The following is a 23571-nucleotide window of genomic DNA, read 5'->3' on the forward strand; positions in this document are numbered from 1 at the left end:
CTTGCCCCGCCCTCTCACCCTGCCTGTCACGGAAGCCCCGCCCATCGAGCCGAACGGCGGCCGGCCGGGGGCAAAATTCATTGCGTTTTGCGGGGCGGGAGGGGAAGCGTGCAATTCCTTAAAGGGGCAGAACGGATATAGAGGAGAGGGGTCCCCAGAATTCTGGGAGCTGAAGTTGACACCTCTTAATATGGCTAGATGGGAAACTGCAATACAGGTAGTTTTCAACTTACAACCATTCATTTAGTGACCGCTCGAAGTTACAAGGCATTGGCAAAAGTGAGTTATGACCGTTTCTTTCAGACTTGCTGCATTTCCCCACACGCACGTGATCAAAATTCGAATGCTTGGCAACTGGCATGTATTTATGACGGTTGCAGTATCCAGGATCATGGGATCAACTTTTGTGATCTTCTAACAAACAAACTTCACCGGGAAGCGAGATTTGTTTATAAACGGTGTTACTAATTTTAGAACTTCAGTGATTCACAATAATGGCAAGAAATGTTGTAAGTGGGGCAAAAATTCATTACACCTCCTTAATTCGAGGCAGTTTGCTGTAGTGATTAAGACACCAGGCTAGAATGAAGGTGACTGAATTCTAGTTCCACCTTAGGCATGAAAAAACAGGCTGGGTGACTTAGGGCCAGTTACTCACGCTCAGCCCAACCCACCTCACAGGGTTGTTGTGAGAAAATATGTTGGCTTCCTTCAGTTATTTATAAAAAACAATAAAGATAGCAGCTCTGGATAAGTTTACATCATTTTCTTGGCAACCGTATGTCATTGCCTTCTTTCAGTGTTTTCCCCTCTAATTTCTCAGCCTAGTTAGTGTACAGTTCTGTGATTTCCAATTAATTCCCCATCCAAGTATGAACCAAGTTTTTGTTTCCAAGTCCAGACCAGCTCAGCCAAATTTGCTTTCTTTCTGACCATAGCAGCTGTAGACAATGTGTGATCATCCGGATCAATGTTTCTGGAACTTGGTAGTTTTAAGCAGTAGAGTTCAACTGGCTGTGGAATTTTGGGAGTTGAAATCCACATGTCTTAAAGTTGCCAAGTTTGAGAAACACTGCTCCAGATACTGGACTACAAATACCATCTCTACTTCACTATCGATTATGCTGATAAAGTTACACAACACTGGCTGAGGAATTCTGGGAGTTGAAGTCCACAAGTCATAAAAGGGACAAGTTTGAAGACCCCTGCCCTAAACTGTGCAATGGTTTGTTTTTAATCCCAATCGCAACTCAGAGGCGGTTGATCATTGTGGCTCTACAGTCCTCAATTTATGAACACAGTTGTGACCAGAATTTCCATTGCTAAGGCAATTGTTAAGTGATTAAGTGATTTTACAATTTTACAACCTTTTTGCCATAGTTGTTAAGTGAATCACTGCAGTCATTAAGTGAATCGCACAGCTGTTAAGCAAATCCAGTTTCCCATATTGACTTTACTTGTTGGAAGTTGACTAGGAAGATCACAAATGGAGATCTCATGACCTTGAGATGCTACAACTGTCAGAAATACATGTCAGTTGCCAAAAGTTTGAATAATGTGACCGTGGGGATACTGCAATGGTTGTGAGTGTGCAAAGTGGTCATAAATTACTTTTTTCAATGCCATTGTAACTCAGAATTACTAAATAAATGGTTGTATGTCCAGGGCTACCTATGTAAGCCATCTAGGGAAATAACGAATAACCCAACCACAATGGAATAGCTTGTCAGAAAGTTACTTTTCCCCATCAGGAATAAAAGAAAAAAGCGGAACATTCCAGAAGAAATGATTATTGTGTAGAGGAAATATCCATTTTCCACATCTAGTCCTCCATCTGCCATGTTGTGCTGCCTCTCACATTTCTTCTATGACCAAGAAAGAAAAATATTTTGTTTTTTTGTATGTAATTTTTACTAAAATTTTTAAACATGAATGAAAAACTAAAGTAAGAAAAAACAAAATAAATTAGAGAAAAGTGAAAAAAAAGAAAAAAATGGAAAAAATGGAAAAGAAATAATGAAGCTATAAAGAAGTATTACAATATTCCTCATATCAGTTATAATTCAAATATAGCATTTTGACCTCTCTCTCTAAAGTTGTATCATATTGCTTTTGTTTTTATACTCTATTCCCAAAATCATAAAATCACATTCATTTCCCCCCATTTTTACGCAAAAAAGTCCCTAAGAGTATCCAGGCACCAATAAATGTGGATGTCTTTTCTCTAATTATAGAAGTCAATTTAGCCATTTCAGCAAAATTTGTCAACTTCACCAAACGCTCCATAGGGGATAATGTTGAATCTTCCCATTCTTTCAATATATATTTGGATATATATTTCATGTCATTTGGAACCTCAGAAAAGAGTAGTTGATTCTTCCATCAAAGGTAGCAGTGCAACCTAGTTCAAAACCCAGCTGACTTTTGTTTACAGAGTATTCAATTCTGCTAACCAGACCAATTTGATTTGCAAGGTTTTCAATGCCTTCCATTGTATGATTGCTTATCAAATAAGGAGGGAGGTTAGTTATTAAGCTTGTCTTTTGATCTTTGGGCAGGGAGAGGAATCCATTCAAAGCAAAGATTCTTGAACCAAGCAGTCGGTATCTAGCAGAACGAGGGCTGCTTAGGACAACCTTCTGAAACCATTACAAGAACAGTCATTCTAATTATACTGCTACAATCCCGTGATTGCATGAACGGTACTCATAATCTGTATTAACAAGGGAGCACTGTAGTAATTCTGTGGTTTTGGAGAGCACAGAAAAGCTACCGTGCTCTGGAGAGTTTCAGCGAGTTGAGTCCTAAAAGAAGACATAGATATGGACATAGGCTCAGTAAAGGTAAAGGTTGTATCCAGTTGTATTCAAGTCTAGGGAGCAGTGTTCATCTGTTTCTTAGCTGAAGGACCCAGTGTTGTCCAAAGACCCTTGTGGCCAGCATGACTATAGGTCAGGGGTCCCCAACCCCCAGTCCGTGGACCAGTACAGGTCCGTGGCATGCCAGCAACCAGTCTGCACAATTAAGCAAAGCCCCATCCGCGAGATGCAGGCAGCACACAAAACCATACACTGTCCAGTTGCGAAAAAAACTCTCTCCACGGAACAGGTTCCCTGGTGCGCAAAAGGTTGGAGACTTCTGCTATAGGTAAACTTACAACCATTAAGAGCCATGGTGACATAGTGGTAAGAATGCAGTACTGCAGGCTAACTCACTGCTCAATCCGGGAGTTCGATCCTGACCAGCTCAAGGTTGACTCATCCTTTCATCCTTCCAAGGTCAGTAAAATGAGGACCCAGATTGTTGGGGGCAAGATGCTGACTGTGTAAACCACTTAAAGAGGGCTGTAAAGCACTGTGAAGCGGTATATAAGTCTAAGTGCTATTACTATTCATTTAGTGACCATTCAAAGTTACAACAACACTGAAAAAAGTGACTTATGACCGTTTTTCACACATACAACCGTTGCAGCATCCCCCTGGTCATGCGATCAAGATTTGGATGCTTGGCAACTGACTCATATTACGGCCATCGCAGAATCTCTACAGTCACATGATCAAAACTCAAAATGGCAACTGGCATGCAACTGACACATATTTGTGATGTTTGCAGTGTCCTGGGGTCACCTCATCCCCTTTTTGAGACCTGGCAAGCAGGAAGCCAGATTCACTTAACAACTGTGTGACTAACTTAAAAGCTGCAGGGATTCACTTAACAACTATGGCAGGAAAGGTTGTAAAGTGGGGCAAAGCTCACTTAACAATTGTCTGCCTTAGTGACAGAAATGTTAGGCTCCATTGTGGTCATAAGCTGAGGACTATTTGTATATCCAAGGCAACCAGAACACTGTTGCTTTCCCACCAGAATGGTATCTATTTATCTATTTGCATTTGCATGCTTTTGAACTTTCCCCTCAGCATGACTGGCTCAGGAATTGTGGGAGTTGAAGTCCACGAGTCATAAAAGAGCCAAGGTTGCCTACTCCTGGTCTAGTCTAACAAAGAGAAGGACTAGGAGTGACATGATAGCAGTCTTCCAATATTTGGAAGAGGGGAGGGGGTTGTGAATTCTCCAAAGCATCTGAGAGCAGGACAAGAAGTATTTAGGTGGAAGATCATTAAAGAGCAATCCAGCCTAGAACTAAAGACAAATCTCCTGACATTGAGAACAATTAGTCAGTAGAACCACTGACTAGAAGTTGTGGGTGCTCCATCATTGGAGGATTTTAAGAAGAGATTGGACAATCATTTGTCTGGAATGGTGGACAGAGTCTCCTGCCTGAGCAGGGGGATAGGCTAGAACAGGGGTCCTCAACCCCAGGTCCGTGGACTGGCACCGTGCTGTGGCATGGCGGAAATTGGTCCATGCAAACAAGCAAAGCCCCATCTGCAGGATGCAGGCAGCACACGAAACCACACCTCCTCCAGTCTGCGGAAAAACCTCCACGGAACCGGTCCCTGGTGCCCAAAAGGTTGGGGACCTCTAGGCTAGAAGATCTCTAAGATCCCTTCCAATTCTGTTATTCTGTATTCTCAAAAATTGCTCCACCCCAGCATTTTCTCTATTGTTGGAAGCTTTCTAACACACCCAGTTTCGCTTGCTACCTTCAGGTGTGGTGGAATTGGCTGGTCCTTCCTCCATATTGATGTGAAATTCCAATGTTGACCCGTTTGGCTTTTGTTCATCTTAATTAAAACAGCAAGGAAATGCAGAGGTATTTCCTGTGTGCTGCATTCTAGCTACAGTTTTGATGTTGGGGTGCCCTCAAGACAGATTTTTAAAGCAGAAGTCCAGGGTACAATGAGGCAGAACAATAGGGAATGCATCAGAACGACAAGAGAAATTTATTAAACAAACAAACAAACAAACTACTAATTCAACTCAGTGCGCAGTTTGTGAAATCACCCCACGTCGCCCCATCTCTACCCCAAATTAAGGGATCAGAAAGTCATAAAAAGGGTTGGTATAAAGTAACATTAACTACAGTGTAAAGAGGGACCTATATATGAGTTTACATTTCTGTAAGACAAAATTTAAAGTGATTAAATGTATTTTGTGTGATCCTGATGAAATGGTTTTACGAAGTCCGGTAGCACAAGAGACATTCTGCATGAATCAGCAGTTTATCTTGTTTCCCTCAAGATGGTGTTTTGACGCAATGAAAATGAGAATACATTCTCAAGGACAACGATGGAATAAACTTTCTCTCCCCCTATTGCGTTTCTGGGATCTCTGCAGATCAGACTTATTCTTGGCATTGCAGGGTAAAGGATTGACAAGAATAGACATGCCCCAAAGAGAGGAACTTCTGTATATTTTTGAAAGCAGTTAATCTGAGAAACGCATCCAGATAACATTTAGCAGCATTTAGGAGGCACACTTCTCAAAACTGAGAGGATTTATGGGGATGGGTGGGTGGAAATGCTGGGAAAAACTGAAACATGAGGCCAGGGACAGCTCCTCTTCACTTGTGAGGTTGGTGATTTCATCAGCAACACCTCTACAGCAGTGTTTCTCAACGAGGGTAACTTTAAGACATGTGGACTTCAACTCCCAGAATTCCCCAGCCAGCATGAATATCTTAAAGTGGGTAGGCAACCTTGGCTTTTTTATGACTCGTGGACTTCAACTCCCAGAATTTCGAGGAAGTAAAATAGAGGATGAGAATTTCCCCTCATCTCTATTACCCATGAAGAAGCTCCCCATGCAGTTTATTTTTATTTATTTATTTTTATCCTGCCTTTATTATTTTTTGTAAATAACTGAAGGTGGTGAACGTATCTAATACTCCTCCTTCCTCCTATTTTCCCTGCAACAACAACCCTGTGAGGTGGGTTGGGCTGAAACAGGGTGACTGGCCAAAAGTCACTCACGTGGCTTTCCGGCCTAAAGCAGGGCTAGAAACGGATTGTCTCCTGGTGATTGGCCCAAAGTCATCAAGCCCACTTTCATGCCTAAGGCGGGACTACATCTCATCATCTCCTGGTGATTGGCCCAAAGTTACTCAGTTGGTTTTCATGCCTAAGGCTGGTCTAGAACTCACAGTCCCCTGGATTCTAGCTTGGTGCCTTAACCACTAGACCAAATTGGCCCCTACTGACTCAGTAGCAGCAAGGGTATCTGCAGCGCCCTCCCAAAAAGTCAAAATGGCAGCTAGAATCATATGATTGAATGTAAAAAAAATGGGAATGGGCCTTCAATTGCATGCTTTGTGGCCACTATTTTGACTTTTTTGACCACTTTGCAGATATTCCGAGTTGCTGTACAAGTAGTCCTTGACTTACAACCATTCAGTGACAATTTGAAGTTACAACGCCACTGAAAAAAAGTGACTTTCAACCTGTTCTTGTGACTATTGCAGCATCCACACAGGGTTGAGTGATCAAACCTGGATGCTTGGCACCCAGCATGTATTCACAACTGTTGCAGTATCCCAGGTTATGTGATTGCCACATACAACCTTCCCATCTGACTACTGTCAAACAGAGTCAATGGGCGAAGCTGGATTTGCTTAAGGACAATGTGGCTCACTAAAAACCTCAGTGATTTGCTTAATAACCTGGGCAAAAAAGTTTGTAAAATTGGCTGTGACTCACTTAACAACTGCCTTGCTTAGCAGTGGAAATTCTCAGCTGAGGATGTAAGTCAAAGACTACCTGTATAGCTTTGCATCCAGTTGTTAGAAAGGTGGACAGCAAGCCTCTTTTGAAAAGTCTCCAGGAAGCCTCTGTTACGTTCGTTTTACAAGTCTCTTCTTCCTCATTACAACTACAGTTTTGTTTCTATCCCTTGCTGACACAAGGAATCAGCCTGAACTTGTAGTGTACAGTAATAAAGGCGTGTGTATCCCCCTCGCCTTTCTTGACAAGGGCTGTCCTGCAAATTTGGCCTGCAATCAGAAGAGGTGACTCAGCAAAACATCTTCTTAAATGACTCTCAAACTCAGGAGACAATGAATTCACTGCTGGAAGAACCGGAATAAGGTGGGCACTGGCGTTTATTGTAATCTAGGCTTATCCCAGCTTGCAGCTCATGTGCAGTAGTCCAGCATGTTTGGAGAGCAGGCAGCTGGCTAAAGGAAACTGAGCTAACCACATTCTCCAAACAAATGCGTATTAGTTTCACTAGTTTGAAATGCAAAACAAATGCCAATATGCTAAGCTGGAAAGTTGGTGAATCTCAGGTGAATGCACCAGTGTCTCCCTGGGGGGTATTACTGGAATGGGGAGGGAAGCTGTTTAAAAATTACTTAAATGTTGTCAAGGGCAGCTCTAAATTTATGTGAAAAGCCTCTTCACATAGAAGTGGTTTCATTGGTTCTCATCTAAGTGCATCCATGCTAGTAGCAAGGGAGGAATTACGTTTTGGATGTAGTGTGCTACAGGTAGCTTCGCCTTTCTAATATAATTCCTATGCATGAGACATTCCAGAGGAGGCATTGCATGGAGGGAATTATGGACGTGCCTCATCCAGCGATGCCTCCATCTAGTGCAGTGGTTCTCAACCTTTTTAATGCCGTGACCCCCAACCGGTCGTAAGTCAAGGACTACTCAACCGGTCGTAAGTTGAGGACTATCCAACTGCTGCAGCACCGTTTGCAGAATGGGACTTTTGGCGGGCTCAGTAGGGCAGAGACAGCCTGGACAATTCCTATTGGCTTTTGAAAGCCATAGAATTAGACTCTATTCAAGAGAGTCTATTCTATTGGCTTTCAAAAGCCAATAGAATAAAAGGGAGTAGCACAGCTAAGGAAAAGGGGGAAAAAATGGCAGACTGCGTTGTTTGGCGACCCCCGTGAAATGGTCGTTCGACCCCAAATGGGATCCCGACCCACAGGTTGAGAACCGCTGATCTAGTGCTCTAAACCAGTTGTTGTGGTTCTGGCTAATGAAACATTTCAAAGAACTTCCAGGCATTTATTTTCCTAGAAGTCTTTTATTGTTACAAAATGTCGGCACAGGCACAACGGAGGGATGCTAGGATCTAAGTTCTCTTCCTCTGAGCAGTTAAATTATCAGCATGTTCCCTCCCTAAATTAGCTCATATCTCACATTATCCAATTAGTGTGAAGGTCAAATGTTTTCTTCCTCTTTCTTTCCCGGGCTTTACCCCCAACGCCCCTTCTGCTCTTTATTAACCCCATATTTACCAGACAATTCTGCATATTGTCAAAAGCAAGAATATACAATATTTGCAGCGTTGACACCAGTGTTTCTCAGCCTTGGACACTTTAAGATGAATGGACTTTAACTCCCAGAATTCCACAGCCACGCTGGCTGTGGAATTCTGGAAATTGAAGTCCACCCATCTTAAAGTTACCAAGGTTGAGAAACACTGCTCTAAGGTGTTTCTCTGAGCAAATTCCAGTTGGTGGCACCTTGCAGGCAAAGTTTGGGCAACTGATTGTTTATATCAGTGTTTCTCAATCTCCACATCTTAAAAATGTGTGGACTTCAACTCCCAGAATTCTCTAGCTAGCATCCTAGCTAGAGAATTTGGGGAGTTGAATCCACACATCTTAAAGTTGCCAACACTGCATTATAAATCATTATGGTTATTGTTGTGATGAATTTATTTTGCTTACAGAGGATTACTGTGAATGCAGACATGATGTAATGATGTCACCAGAAGTGTCAGGATGGTTTTCATGCTCTGGTTCCCCCCTCCCACTTTTCGGGACACTTTGTTTTCCATTTCTTTTAAGTACAGGTATACTTCAAGGCTTAGTTTCTTTTAGCTGCCTAAGATCCCCACCATTCAATCAGAGCTGAAGAAGCCTCTTATATGAGAAGCGAAACTTCTTCAAAGAAAAACAAGAAAGTCCAGTTCCCTCCTGAAAAAGCATCTTTGGGATAATTATGACCTGGATGACTGAGAATCTCCATAGACATACAGCTGCCTATTGAAAATGGGACCAGGGTGGATGGATGAAAATGCATTTCTATCCTTTGGCATTCTGCTTTGAACTTTTGACAGAGTAGTTTTGTGGGTTTGGGGGCATAAAAGGCCCATGTCTCAAAGGTGCTTTTTCCAAAGGCAACTGGACTTTGTTTTCCTTGAAGATGTTTTATTTCTCATCCAAGAAGCTTCTTCAGTTCAGAAAGCTGGCTGGGGAATTCTGGGAATTGAAGTCCACCCATCTTAAAGTTGCTAAGGTTGAGAAACACGGCCTTAGAACGACTAGCCTTTTTGGTAAACCCTAATCCTGAAGGTGTTCCTTGGTGTAAAGATCAAAATAAAAGGATAACTAAATGGCCAAAATCTGACAAAGCACCATGCTTCTCACTTGGCCAAGTTCTGTGGTTCTTTCCTGAATTCTTGGATGCTATCCATGGGGAGAAATCATATATGGTATGGCGTATACAGGTGTTTCATTGTTAACCATAGATGTGGTGTCCCTCAAGGGTTTGTGACGATGAAACCTTGGTCCACATCAATCAAACGTTGGTCAAGGTTGTCCCAAGGGTGCTTTTTCAAAAGGCAACTGGACTTTGTTTTTCTTTGAAGACGTTTCGTTTCTTATCCAAGAAGCTTCTTCAGTTCTGACAGTGACCTACAGTATCCAAAGCAACTTTGAGATATTCAGATCCAAGAGGATTGTAAGTATTTTGTCTATTTCCCCCATCCAGATGAGTCCTGATGAGTTCCAAGCAGAACAAAAACACAATACAGGATATTCCTTGTGCAAAAATAGGGAATTTCCTCCCCTCCTCCTTCCAAAATGAGTGGTTGTGGAAGACCCACAAAAGCTCACAAAATGAGGAAACAATAGAGCATCTATCCCTTTCTGTCTGAGTTTATGTAAAAGAAGGTGGATTGCATAGAGCAGGCTAAGGAGAACCTCCCCATTCCAGAAGGAGTTCACAATGTGTAAACCTGTTGGAATACACAGTCCTGTCCTGTTTGATGCTGTCATCCTCAAACAGGGGAGAAAATTCCCAGGACAATATGTTGATTTTGCCAGTTTACCCAGACTTTTTCCTTTGGGAAGAGATATATTAGATCAGTGGTTCTCAACCTTTTTAATGCCATGACCCCCAACCGGTCATAAGTCGAGGACTACTCAACCGGTCGTAAGTCGAGGACTACTCAACTGGTGCAGCACCGTTTGCAGAATGGGACTTTTGGCGGGCTCAGCAGGGCAGAGACAGCCTGGACAATTCCTAGTGGCTTTTGAAAGCCAATAGAATTAGACTCTATTCAAGAGAGTCTATTCTATTGGCTTTCAAAAGCCAATAGAATAAAAGGGAGTAGCACAGCTAAGGAAAAGGGGGAAAAATGGCAGACTGCGTTGTTTGGCGACCCCCGTGAAATGGTCGTTTGACCCCAAATGGGATCCCGACCCACAGGTTGAGAACCACTGTATTAGATGAAAAGGATTTCTATGTACAAGGAGTTACGGCATAAAGTAGTGAACGAGAGCCAGAATAAAAACTACATTGTCTTTGAGTTCATTTACACATAAAATTTAATTGAAATTAAGTATAGTGAGTATGATAATGTTCCAGATAGGAATTTGGGCTTTTGAAATTTCTCACTTCCTACACATGAAAGATTAAAAATTTGTAGGAACCTTTGGAGATTTCCAGCAGTTGTACTAAACAGTCATGTCCAGGGCCTTGAGGATCTCAACTTGTGTCTTCCCGTTGTACATCATTGGTTACATTACACAGACACAAAGAAAGGATTCCCCAGGGACTGGGCATAGCCCCTCCCTAATTTCCCTTTTAGATGGAAAAAATTTCTTAAAGACATTAAATGCTTGACACAGATACGATGGAAGAAGAAAACAAAGACCATTTTCAGGGGTGGAAACCTGCAATCAATATGAAGAACAAGTACAGATAGTCCTCGATTTACAACCACTCATTTAGTGACCATTCAAGGTTACAACAGCGTAGGAAAAAAGTGTCTTACAATCGGCCCTCCCACTTACGGCCATTACAGAGTCCCTGCAGCCACATGATCAAAATTCAAAATGGCAACTGGCCTGCACTTACAATGGTTGCAGCATCCTGGGGTCACAGGATGGCCATTTGAGACCTTCCTAGCTGGCTTTTGACAAACAAAGTCAATGGGGGAAGCTGGATCTGCTTAATGATTCACTTAACAACCATGGCAACAAAAGGTCATAAAATTGGATTTAACGACTGCCTTGCTTAGTAACAGAAATTCTGGTCCTAATTGTGATCGTAAGTCGAGGACTACCTGTACAGCGCCGGTGGTACAATTCTAGGGCAGAGAAGCCAAAGACCTTGTGAGGTGAAGCTACAGCCCAGATCTGGTTGATATGTGCAAATCAAACATGACATTTTGGTTCGACAACAACAAGTTATTGCTCTGCTTCGCTTCTGTCTTCCAGAAGATACAAGATAATTTCACCCAGAAACATCGGTCTCTTTTATACAAAGCACGACTGATTTCATTTGGTATGTTCCCTGATAAATGTAAATACAGTATAAGGATATGCATGTGTATATCGTGTTTGTGCATACACACACATAGACACATCTATGTAAATAATTACGTATATTCTACCAACTATTTATACTTATTTCATAGGGAACTTATGACAGAAAGTGGTGGGGGAAAAATCATTGTAAAAATATCTTGTAAGCACTGTAGATTACACAAATAAGTCCATATGACATCCATCCACAGCTATGAGATCTTCTGCATTTCATCAGGTGTGTTTATGTGTTATTCCTTCAGATGCAGGGACCTCCTGAATTAAAAATGTGAAAACAGTGAACATGTCTTCTCCCGCTGATTGTATTGCTAGAAATATATACTGTATGTGTATACTTATACATACGTGATATATATATGTACACACAGACACACACATACATACTCTCTATACACACACTCCTGTATGTTTTGTGTGTATGTTTGTCTGTGTACACAGGTAGTTCTTGACTTACAACAGTTCATTTAGTGACCATTCAAAGTTACAACAGCCCTGAAAAAGCAACTTATGACCATTTTTCACACTTATAACCGTTGCAGCATCCCCATGGTTGCGTGATCAAAATTTGGATGCTTGGCAATTGACTTATATTTATGACAGTTGCAGTGTCCCGGGGTCATATGATCCCCTTTTGTGACCTTCCTACAAGCAAAGTCAATGGGGAAACCAGATTCGCTTAACAACTGGGTTACTCACTTAATAATGGCAGTGATTTCACTTAACAACGGTGGCAAGAAAAGCCGTAAAATGGAGCAAAATTCACTTAACAAATATTTCACTTAGCAACAGAAGTTTTGGGCTTCATTGTGCTCGTAAGTCGAGGACTACCTGTGTATATATGTATGCATGTATATATTTTCAACAAAAGCTACATTGCTCTAAACACATTCATTTAAACTCACTGCTGTGAAGTGAACCAAGTCTTCTTGCATGCTCTGTTGTTGCTGGTTTAAACATGGAGCGTCATGCGGGCCAAAGCGGTTCCATTCTGAGCTCGGCTGTGGCCATGCAATTGGAAAAACCTTCACTGGGCATGCGCAGCTTCCCCCCCCCCTCCACCCCCAAGTGTTAGGAACTGGAGCATCAGTCCCCAGTTTGAACCACTAGGGACTCTGGGATTTGTGTCAAAACCTCTGCTTGAGCAGTGAAGGAATTGAATAGCAAGCAAATGGATAGGCAGGCGTGTAAGAAAATCTCTATCACCTAATAGTATTATTGTTATGCAATAATGCAAGACGTCCATAGTATTCCTTTTCTTGGCCAATGATTAAAAGGCAGGTGGAGGGAATCCAGAGCTGTGAGCCAAATGCATCTCCAGCATCTTTCTGTTGCTTCTCCTGAAGTCCACCCTTCCCCAATCTCCAATATCAAAAGTAAACTGCTCAAATTTAGCAACATGGTTTTTGCAGTTCCCCCATACAGTAGTAAAAAGGCAAACAAGATATATGAAACCTCTGATTAGCTTGAAAATCTATTTTAATTTTGGAGGTATTGTCATTATTATTATTGCTACTAGGTGCAATAACAGAAGGATGTAGAAAGAAATTGATCTGCCTAATTTTGGAATATCTTAAAACAGCCCACAGGTAAACAAGAACCGTGTGGTTACTAGATGTTACTTTTATGATCCCCAATTCTCAGGGAATAATAATAATGATAATAATGATAATGATAACAACAACAACAACTTGCCTGCCTAGTCCAGGTTCTTAGGAAGGACTTGATAGGCAAATAAAAGTGCCAAATCCACTCTAAAACTTTAGTTGATTGTATGATGAGCATAATAATAATATATTTTACTAAAGATTATGGCAGAAACTGGCCTTGGTGGTCCCAGCGGTTATTGGTACACTGGGGCCATGCCAAAAAATCTTGAATGGTGCTTAGAAAATCTGTGCATTGACAACATTAGATAAATAAAATAAAATTTCCTTCTGTTAACTACAAAAGGCCGTGCTGCTTTGATCCACTTACATACTATACGAACTATTACGGGTAATCCTTGACTTACAATTCATTTAGTGACCATTCAAAATTACAATGGCATTGAAAAAGTGAGTTATGACCATTTTTCATACTTACGATCATTTCAGCATCCCCATAGTTAGTTACATGATCAAAATTTGGATGCTTGGCAACGGATTCATATTTACGACAGTTGCAGTGTCCCAGGGTCATGTGATCCCTTTTTGCGACCTTCTGACAAGCAAAGTCAATGGGGAAGCCAGATTCACTTAACAACTGTGTGATTAACTTAACAACTGCAGTGATTCACTTAACAACAGTGGCAAGAAAGGTCATAAAATGGGGCAAAATTCACTTAACAAATGTTTCACTCAGCAACAAAAATGTTGGGCTCAATTGTGGTCGTAAGTCAAGGACTACCTGTATGAAATCCTAGTTCTTGGGAAGAATTTAATGTGTATGAAGGCCAACCCCAGCTAAAGAACTGGCAGCTGTGGTTTCATATCTGGTGTACATATACATCCCAAACAAGCAGGCGAATTAGAAAGAAATGAAATATTCTGACTGTGTCTTACACTGCTGTTAGAAAAAAGATGTGGTGATTTAAAGAGTAGAAGGAGAACACAATCAAAGTAGTGCTATGATGACATTTGCTACAAGGAGAAGCACAGTGTGTTGGCTTCCAAGCAGAAAACATGGCCCTATTCCTCTGCAGTGATATTGTCTCTTGTCTCTTTGCAAAGCTTGTGGTGTTTTTCCCAGGTTGCTAGAATAGGACTAGGACTAGACTAGACTACAGTGGACTAGACTAGGTGATTGGACACACAAGGATTTTGTCTCTAGCGCATAAACTCTCAATCAAACAGCAAATTTGCCTGACTTATATCACTATAAACCAGGGGTGTCAAACTGCCAGCCTGTGGGCCGGATGTGTCATCCGGAAACCGCACCCACCCCATTGCCAGCAATGGCAAAACCGTCCCGATATGTTGTGTGATGTCACGTGACGTCGCGAGTTTGACAGGTCTGCTATAAACTATTTCTCTTTAACTTGGTTTAAAACTGGAGGGTTAGGACTGTGCACTCAGGTGAATGCAGAAAAACAACCCTGTTTCGTTCATGTCAACATTTAGTATGTTAGAATAAAAACTCAGCTACACTGGTTTAACATTTTATATTTTTCTAGGTCAGGGTGTTTGCTCAGGAGAAGATCATACTGGGTCCATTTTACATTGGTGGCAATTATGTTCATTCAAGACCCAGGTATTTTTGCATGTACCATGACCGGATTGCGTTTGCTGCCAGAAGTTGCATTTCTATCAGGCTTTGTGATTCAACAGATATTAAAAGTAATCCTTGACTTACAACCATTCGCTTAGCAACCATTTGAAGTTACAACGGCACTGAAAAAAATGACTCATGACCTGTCCTCATATTTATGACTATCATAGCATCCTGACACATGGTCAAAATTCAGGCACTTGGCAAAGTTGCAGCATCCAGGGGCCATGTGTTCATCATTTGCAGCTTTTCCAACATGCAAAGTCAATGTGGGAAGCCGGATTTGCTTAAGGACTGCTTGATGCACTTTACAACTGCAGTGATTTGCATAACAATTCTTGTCCAAATTGTGGTCGTAAGTCAAGGACCACCTGTTATTCTATATTTGCCTCTTCAGCCCAGTCACAGAAATGTCCTAGTTAACAATTCAGTTGAATGCAATCAGTGATATATCTTTCAGCAGACCCCATGTAGAGACTTCATATAATTCCTCCAATCCTTACATTCTTTCATTTTCAAAAATCTGATTCCTGAAAAATGTTTTGGGCATTTTTATTTACATATGTTTTATTTTCAATCTCCAAAGAACAAACTCTAATTATATCTACTTGACTTAACTCCTCTGATTTTGAAAAGAGACATTTCATTTACAGGAGCTATTTCTTTCCCCCCACATATCTTGGCCTGGTGCCTCTTGTTCCTTTAATTTGAATTCTAGCCGAATTGTCTAAGACTATGGTGTCACTGGCTGCCTGATGAAATATAGATGTTACAAAAGGTGATTTTATTACTTATTTAGAGACTTGTTTTTCCATTTTCAACTCTTGTGAACCTGAGAGTTATATAAATGAGAAAGAAAGAGAAAAAAAAATCAGAGAAAGCATGCTCACCGTTAATAAACTCTCATTATCTCTGATATATTGACTCTTCTCTTTTTCCACTCATTAGAGAGTTTTTCAGGATCGCCATTAAAATCCTTAAAGTAAAAAACAGACCTTCTGAGCACGATGTCAAAACCGGAGAAGCATGCATAGACCTCCCCCTTCCCCTCGGCTGTAAAAATATTTTAAATTCTCATTATTGCTTTTAGAAGTAGCCTGCCACCTAGAGTTTGTTGAGTGAAGGTAGGAAAGAAAGTATAGAATAACAAGAATTGGAAGGGATCTTGGAGGTCTTCTAGTCCAGCCCCCTGCTCAAGCAGGAGGCCCTATATACTATACTATTCCAGACAGATGGCTGTCCAGTCTCTTCTTAAAAGCCTCCAAGGTGGGAGAACCCACAATTTCTGAAGGCAAGCCATTCCACTGTTTAATTGTTCTCACTTAGTTCTAGGTTGCTTCTCACCTTGATTAGTTTCCATCCATTGCTTCTTGTCTTGCCTTCTGGGACTTTGGTAAACAGTTTCCCCCCTTCGTCTTTATGACAGCCCCTCAAATATTGAAACACTGCTATCATATCATCCCTAGTCCTTCTTTTCACTGGACGAGACATACGTAATTCCTGCATTGTAATTCCTGCAACTGTTGAGTCTCCAGCCCCCTAATCATCTTTGTTGCTCTTTTCTGCTGTCTCAACATCTTTTTTATATCAGTATAAAAATGCAGTAGGATGGATATAAAATGCAGTAAAAATGCAAATGGATGGCTAAACGGTGCAAGATGCCACTGATCTTCAAGAGTTATGCTTAAAGAGGATTGTGTAGGCTATCAACCAAAATGACTTAAGCCACGTGACCTATTTGTGGCTCAAGATTAGAGGTTGCCTTCCCCTGTTTTAAGTGAGAATACTGTATTAGGAACTGAAGCTGTGACCTTCAATGCAAAATGTATCTTTTGCCACTGACCTGTTGTTTCTCACGAGGGCTACTAGTCTTGTTTCTTCTCTTAAAGACACAGAAAGGAAAATATCAAAAACCTAGAACTAAGGAGAAATTTCCTAACAGTGGGAACAATTAACCAATGGAACAGCTTGCTTTCAGAAATTGTCAGTGCTCCATTATTTGAGGTTTTTAAGAAGAGACTGGACAACCATTTAACCGGAATGGTATAGGGTCTCCAGCTTGAGCAGAGGGTTGGACTAGAAAGCCTCCACGGTCCCTTCCAACTGTGTTATTCTATCTTAAAGTTGTCAAGGTTGAGAAACATGGCAGTATGCCAAGAGACAGCGCTGAAGAGACAGCTCCATGCTGGAAAATGTGGAAGGAAAAAGAAGAAAAGAACAACCAACAGCAAGCTGTTATTCTGTTAAAAGCATAATAAAGTCTTAAAACTCTTCTTAAATCTCATCTTGGCAAAGACAATAGGATCAAATTTGCAAATTTTCTCTATTTCTCTGTAATCTTTTGGGATGCGCTCTCTCTCTCTCTCTCCCTCCCCTCCCTCCCTCCCTCCCTCCCTCCCTCCCTCCCTCCCTCCCTCCCTCCCTCTGTCTCTGTGTGTGGGTGTGTGACATGATTGGATAGTTTCCAGACTAAAGTTGTAGCAAATGTAGGATTAGAGGTAGTCCTCAACTTACAACCATTTGTTTAGTGACCATTCAAAGTTATAACAGCACTGAAAAAAGTGACTTTTGATTGTTATTCACACTTAACAACTGTGGCAAGAATGGTTATAACATGGGGCAAAGCTCACTTAACAACTGTCTCACTTAGCAACATAAATTTTGGGTTCAATTGTTGTCGTAAGTTGAGGATTACCTGTAAAGGATAGGGTCATTGGCTACAGGACAGAGCCTGGTTACTGAGGCACATTAGAACTTGACAGGGCAGTACAAATTACATCAGTGTGTTTTTCAGGGATTGAACAAATAATGCATGTAACACAACCTTAAAAAGGATCAAAGTCGGCAATCCTAGACTTGTTTAAGAGGGAGCAAATCCTGTTTAACTCAAAAGGTATTCAGAAAACAGAAGATTCTGTCATAAGTGCAGCTAATCCCTTTACTCCTTTCCCACACCTAGCTCAGGTAAACTTTTGGGCTCAGCTCCAAAGAAGCAGGGAGTCTTATTTCTTTTTTTGCCACAAATGGGAAGTTTACCAGCATCGTCACTGAGAATTGTCATACTTGAATTGTACACCATCTAAGGCAGGGGTCTTCAAACTTGGTCTTTTTATGACTTGTGGACTTCAACTCCCAGAATTCCTCAGCCAGTATGCCTGGCTGAGGAATTCTGGGAGTTGAAGTCCACAAGTCATAAAAGGGCCAAGTTTGAAGACCCCTGATCTAAGGCAATATTTCTCAACCTTGTCAAGTGTAAGATGGGTGGACCAACTCCTAGAATTCCACAGCCGGTTGGGGAATTCTGGGAGTTGAACTCCACACATCTTGCACTTGCCAAAGTTGAGAAAGAGTGATCTAAACTATGGACTTTACATGGTCAGCTATTGCTTATGTACAAAACCACTCAGCTCTGCCATTAGATTGTCCAGACTGAGGGTGCAAAAATTTAAGCGGCAAAATGATTGGAAAAATCCTTGGTTGAATTATCCCTGCTCCTTTTCAGCCTGATTTTTGCAAGGCTGGCTGAGGAATTTCAAAGTCAAAATGGAAGCTTTCAATACTGCAGAACTGAAGCACCCAATTTACCACCTAACCCTACAATAAAAAAAACCCCATGGGATTGATAGTTGATCATTTCAGTAGGATTTTAAGGAGAATATTTGTAGCTTACGGTTGAAATGAAGGGTCCTTGGTGCTTCCTGAGCTTGGTTGTTTTCTTGAAGACATTTCATTACCCAAACCAGACAACATCATCAGTGTTAGTAGGGAGTGGGGTTTGCTCTCAGTTTACGTTCTAATAGCTTGCCCTATCAGTGTTGGTGGGGCTGGTCTCCCCACTCCTTACTAGCACTGATGATGTTACCTAGTTTGGGTAATGAAATGCCCACAAGAAAACAACAAAGCTCAGAGAGCACCAAAGACCCTCTATAACAGGGCTTTTCAACCAGTGGTACGGGTACCACCTGTGGTACATTGGCACCTGGCAGGTGGTACGCGACCATCCTAGAAAAGTGGTAGCAGGGGAGGGGAATGAGCTGAGCCTGAGCGAGAGATGGCTGGAGCTGCAGGGCTGTCAGGGCTCAGCGGAAGTGCTAGGATCAGTACCGCTTTCCAGCTGATCGGCACTTCGGAGCTGACAGGGCTCAGTGGAAGCGCCAGGATCAGCGCCAGGCTCCAGCTGGAGCTCGGTGCTAATCCTGGTGCTTCTGCTGAGCCCAGAAGAAGCACCGATCAGCTGGAACGTTGCAGCATCTCCAGGGTCTTGTGATTTACATTCAGATGCTTGGCAACTGATTCATATTTATGACGGTCACAGTGTCCCAGGGTCATGTGAAGTGACCAAAACCTGCTGCAACCACCTAGCAGATGGGGGGAATAAAAACCAAACACCCCCCCCCACCCCACTCCCACTGCCAATCCTCAACAGAAATGCTCACAACAATGAAAACCTTGGACAGGAGGAAGAGCACCGCTGGGTGGGCAGGCAGGTGTCTTGCTTGGTTGTGGCTTGGGGGGCATTTTTTTCAGTGCCATTGTAACTTCGAACAGTCACTAAGCAAACTGTTGTAAGTCGAGGACTACCTGTATTTTATCACTTTTTTCCTTTTTGGGGGAGGGTCATCAAGTTTTTGACACCTTGCTAGGCAGTACTCGGATGTTGCCATATCCTAAAAGTGGTACAATGGGTGAAAAGGTTGAAAAGCCCTGCTCTATAAGACTTTGGACATGTGAGAGGTATTGGGGGTTTTATATATGGCATGTCTCTATCTTAGTAGCCAGTAGTAACTTAACAGTAACCTAGTAGTAGGTTGCTACAGTCCCAACCACTTTGAGTCGTTATTACAAAGTCCTTACTTTTAACAAAAGTGCATCCGTCACTGATGGCAAGACTCCTATGAATGCAATAAAACTGATACCTAGGAAGATCATACATAGCATGGAGTGAGTAGAGCGTGCATACTAGAGAATTCTACCTCGCTGTCTCCTTCTAAAAAAGATATATGAAGGACATATACTCCTGCTCCCTCCAGACAACATATTCTTTGTTTCTCACTTGAAAAAAAAAAGAATATTCAAGTGAATGAACGAAGGTGTGAATTAGTCTTGAGAATCATAGCACCGGGCTTTTTCATGCAGTGTGTGCGTGTGGAAAGCATTGTAACAAACCACAGTAGGTTAATTGGAAGATTCAATTCCTGAACACCAGTCCTTGTGTGGTCCGAATGGTGGATACGTATGCACTTTAAGGGGTTTAACAAAGCCTCGGTTTTAACGAAATTAATACTAGAGATATTCTTTGATTTACAATCACATGTTTACAGACCTTCAAAGTTGCAACGGCACTGAAAAAAGTGACTTATGACCACCCTCACACTTATAACCACCCTCACACTTACAACGTCCCCTTGGACCCATAATCAAAATTTGGAGGTTTTTATGACAGTTGCAGCATCCCGTGATCATCAGTTGTGACTTTCTGAGCCAGCTTCCAACAAGTGAGGTCAAAGGAGGGGTAGTCAGATTCGTTTAATAACTGGATGATTCATGTAACAACTGCGGTGATTTGCTTAACAACTGTGGCAAAAAAGATTGTAAACTTGGTTGCAACTCCCTTTTCACCTTGCTTAGCGATGGAAATTCTGGTCCCAACTGTGGTTGTAAGTCGAGAACTACCTGTACTACTGCTATTACTACTACTATTAATAATAACATGGTAATAATAATAATACAGTAATTCACACCCCCATATTGCTCAAATAAAGACCATAGGGAAAGGGAATGTGAATGGGGTATACTGGAACACGATCTAGTTCAGTGGTTCTCAACCTTTTTAATGCCGCGACCTCCAACCGGTCGTAAGTCAAGGACTACCCAACCGGTTGTAAGTCGAGGACTGCCCAACCGGTCATAAGTCGAGGACTTTCCCTGCCCGGGAGCACCGCGCATGCGTGGTGCCGCCCCCTGCGCCGGCCGAGGCATAGCTGACAAGGGGGAGTAGCCCGGGCCCCACGCGGGAGTAGCACAGCTAAAGAAAAGGGGGAAAAATGGCGGACTGCGTTGTTTGGCGACCCCTGTGAAATAGTTGTTCAACCCCAAATGGGGTCGCAACCCACAGGTTGAGAACCGCTGATCTAGTTGATTGGCTGGTGGGGATTCTCAATAGGAGTGCTCTACATCAGTGTTTCTCAACCTTGGCCATTTTAAGATGTGTGGACTTCAACTCCCAAAATGGCTGACTAGGGAATTCTGGAGTTGAAGTTCACATATCTTAAAATGGCCAAGGTTGAGAAACACTGCTCTGCACGGCAACATTTTCGTTGCAGACTCAACTCATGTTTCAATGGTTTCCTTCCTTCCTTCTGTCCAATCATTTATATCTCCTAGTTTTCTCTTTTTCCCCACATGAGAGGCAGCTATAGAGAAATCTACAGGCTAAGAGCACTTGGGATTACGGCCTCAAATTGCACCAGTTTGGAAGAAGACAAAGGAAATACACCCATGATTCTATCCTTAAAGTATAGACCTATTTTTAGGCTTTCTTGGCTTGACATTGTTCAAAGTTCTCTTGAATCACGGGAAGGGCAGCAAATAAATTGGATAATAATAATAGTAATAATAATAGTAATAATAATAATAATAATACCATAAAACATCCACATCTGCCTATCCCAGGTCCTTGATAGGACTTAATAGGTGGGATAAAAATGCCAAATCTGGTCTAAACATCTGGCTGACTGTGTCGGGAACCAACAGTGATAATAATGTCTGGTTGCTCCTTCTCTGTCATAAACAAAGGCCAATGGCATATCCTTCTGCCTATCTTGATTGTCATTCAGACATTTTTTTTCTAAAAAAATATCTCAAACCATAAATAGATCTGGAGAACCAAATCCATCCATCCTGGAATTCTGTGGAACAGAATGAGATTCCCCCACCCTAGAATGAAGCTCATTGCTTCTTCTACATTCACTTTCCCCAAATTCTGTGCAATTTCACTAGTTACCCCTTCTCCTCTGCATACCGGTAGTCCTTGACTTAGAATCATTCATTTAGTGACCATTCAAAGTTGCAACAGCTCTGAAAAAAGTGAATTACAACCGGTTTTCAAATTTTTGACCATTGTAGCATCCCCACGGTCTATGGAGATTCTCACTCATCCAGGTCATAGTTATCCCAAAGATGCTTTTTCATGAGCCAAATGGACTTTCTAATTTTTCTTTGAAGATGTTTGGCTTCTCATCCAAGAAGCTTCTTCAGTTCTGACTGGATGGTGGGGAATGGAAGGATTCATACTCCTTGCAGACGGCTGGTCATTTGCATTCTTTTAGAGAGTCGTTGAGACCACTTGTGCCATCAAGGTCACCTGAGTGGTGCAAATGGGTGTGGAGCCTTCTGGAACTGCTAAAAGGAAATTATCTGTGACCCTGAGGACACAGACAAACCTCCAAGTGGCCTCAATTACTCTCTAAAACAGGCGTCTTCAAACTTGGCCCTTGTTTGACTTGTGGACTTCAACTCCCAAAATTCCTCAGCCAGCGTGCCTGGCTGAGGAATTCTGGGAATTGAAGTCCACAAGTCATAAAAGGGTCAAGTTTGAAGACCCCTGCTCTAAAAGAATGCAAATGACCAGCTGTCTACAAGGACTATGAATCCCTCCATTCCCCCACCACCCAGTCAGAGCTGAAGAAGCCTCTTGGATGAGAAGCAAAACGCCTTCAAAGAAAAACAAGGAAGTCCAGTTGCCTCGTGAAAAAGCACCTTTGGGATCCCCACAGTCAGGTGATCAAAATTTGAAAAGTTAGCAGCAGGCATATATTTACGATGGTTGCAGTGTTCTGGGATCAAGTGATGGCCATTTGCAACCTTTCTGGTGGGTTTCGGACAAGCAAAGCCAACGAGGGAAGCCGGATTCATTTACCGACTGCATGATTCACTTACCAATTACAATGATTTGCTTAACAACCGTGTCAAAAAGGATCATAAAAATCTAGTGCGCCTCTCTTAACAATCACCTTGCTTAGCAACTGAAATTCTGGTCCCAACTGTGGTCATAAGTAGAGGACTACCCGTAAGCTTATATACATACATATCAACATCCTCCCACCAAATTCCAGCCGAATTTCCATCACTTGGATTGTGCAGACCGGCAGTTGAGAGAACTGCTCCCCCCTCCCCCAAATGCTTTGCAAAGTGCCGAGTTGGAAAAGTTTGATATGAATTAGAAGAGATCAACACCCAGGGATGGCAACGGAAACACGAATTTAGACCACCAAGCTAGAAAAATGCTCGAGGTCTGGAAATTTAAAACCCTGTCATTATTTTTGGTTTCATTTTTTGTTTTGTTTTGTTTTAAAAAAAAACAATGATTCAGATCCATCTTAGGAAGACCAGTGATGAAATTTCTAAGGAGAATAGGAATGGCAAATGGGAGGACTGGGAAGGCAATTCCCAATGTTCAGATTCCCTACCTTAGACGTCCCCCTTAGAATACAGGTAGTCCTCGACTTACAACCATTCATTTAATGAGCGTTCAAAGATACAACGGCACTGAAAAAAGTGACCTAGGATCATTTTTCACACTTGCAACTGTTGCAGCATCCCCAGGGTCACATGATCAGAACTCAGACACTTGGCAACTGGTTCCTATTTATGATGGTTGCAGTGTTCGGTGGTCACGTGATCAGCTTTTGCGACCTTCTGACGAGCAGAGTCAACGGGGAAGCCAGATTCACTTAACAACCATCTTATTAACTTAACAACTGCAGTGATTCACTTAACAGCTGTGGCTGTTAAAACTCACTCAACAAATGACTGGCTTAACAATATCAATTTGGGGCTCAGCTGTGGTCATAAGT

At 42.0% G+C, this 23571-nt stretch overlaps 1 protein-coding gene across 5 annotated transcripts in view; it reads right to left on the reverse strand.

Moving 5' to 3' along the window:
* Positions 1-11089: 11089 nt before the first annotated feature.
* Positions 11090-23571, reverse strand: part of CCDC92B (coiled-coil domain containing 92B) — a 46890-nt gene continuing 34408 nt past the window's right edge. For 2 of the 5 annotated variants that reach the window (XR_005556483.1, XR_005556480.1), the window contains one exon: positions 15613-15692. Coding sequence is in view for 2 of the 5 variants with exons in the window: in XM_039341821.1 (XP_039197755.1) it covers positions 15609-15692 (84 nt within the window). In the remaining 3 variants the exon portion in view is untranslated. Of the gene's footprint in view, positions 11726-15252; positions 15693-23571 lie in introns of those variants that run through there. The other 3 variants (XM_039341821.1, XR_005556481.1, XM_039341824.1) reach the window with 3 other exon arrangements.

The sequence above is a fragment of the Crotalus tigris genome, unplaced genomic scaffold (genome assembly GCF_016545835.1).
Source record: "Crotalus tigris isolate CLP2741 ecotype Arizona unplaced genomic scaffold, ASM1654583v1 scf7180000017550.10884619, whole genome shotgun sequence".
Taxonomy (NCBI): domain Eukaryota; kingdom Metazoa; phylum Chordata; class Lepidosauria; order Squamata; family Viperidae; genus Crotalus; species Crotalus tigris.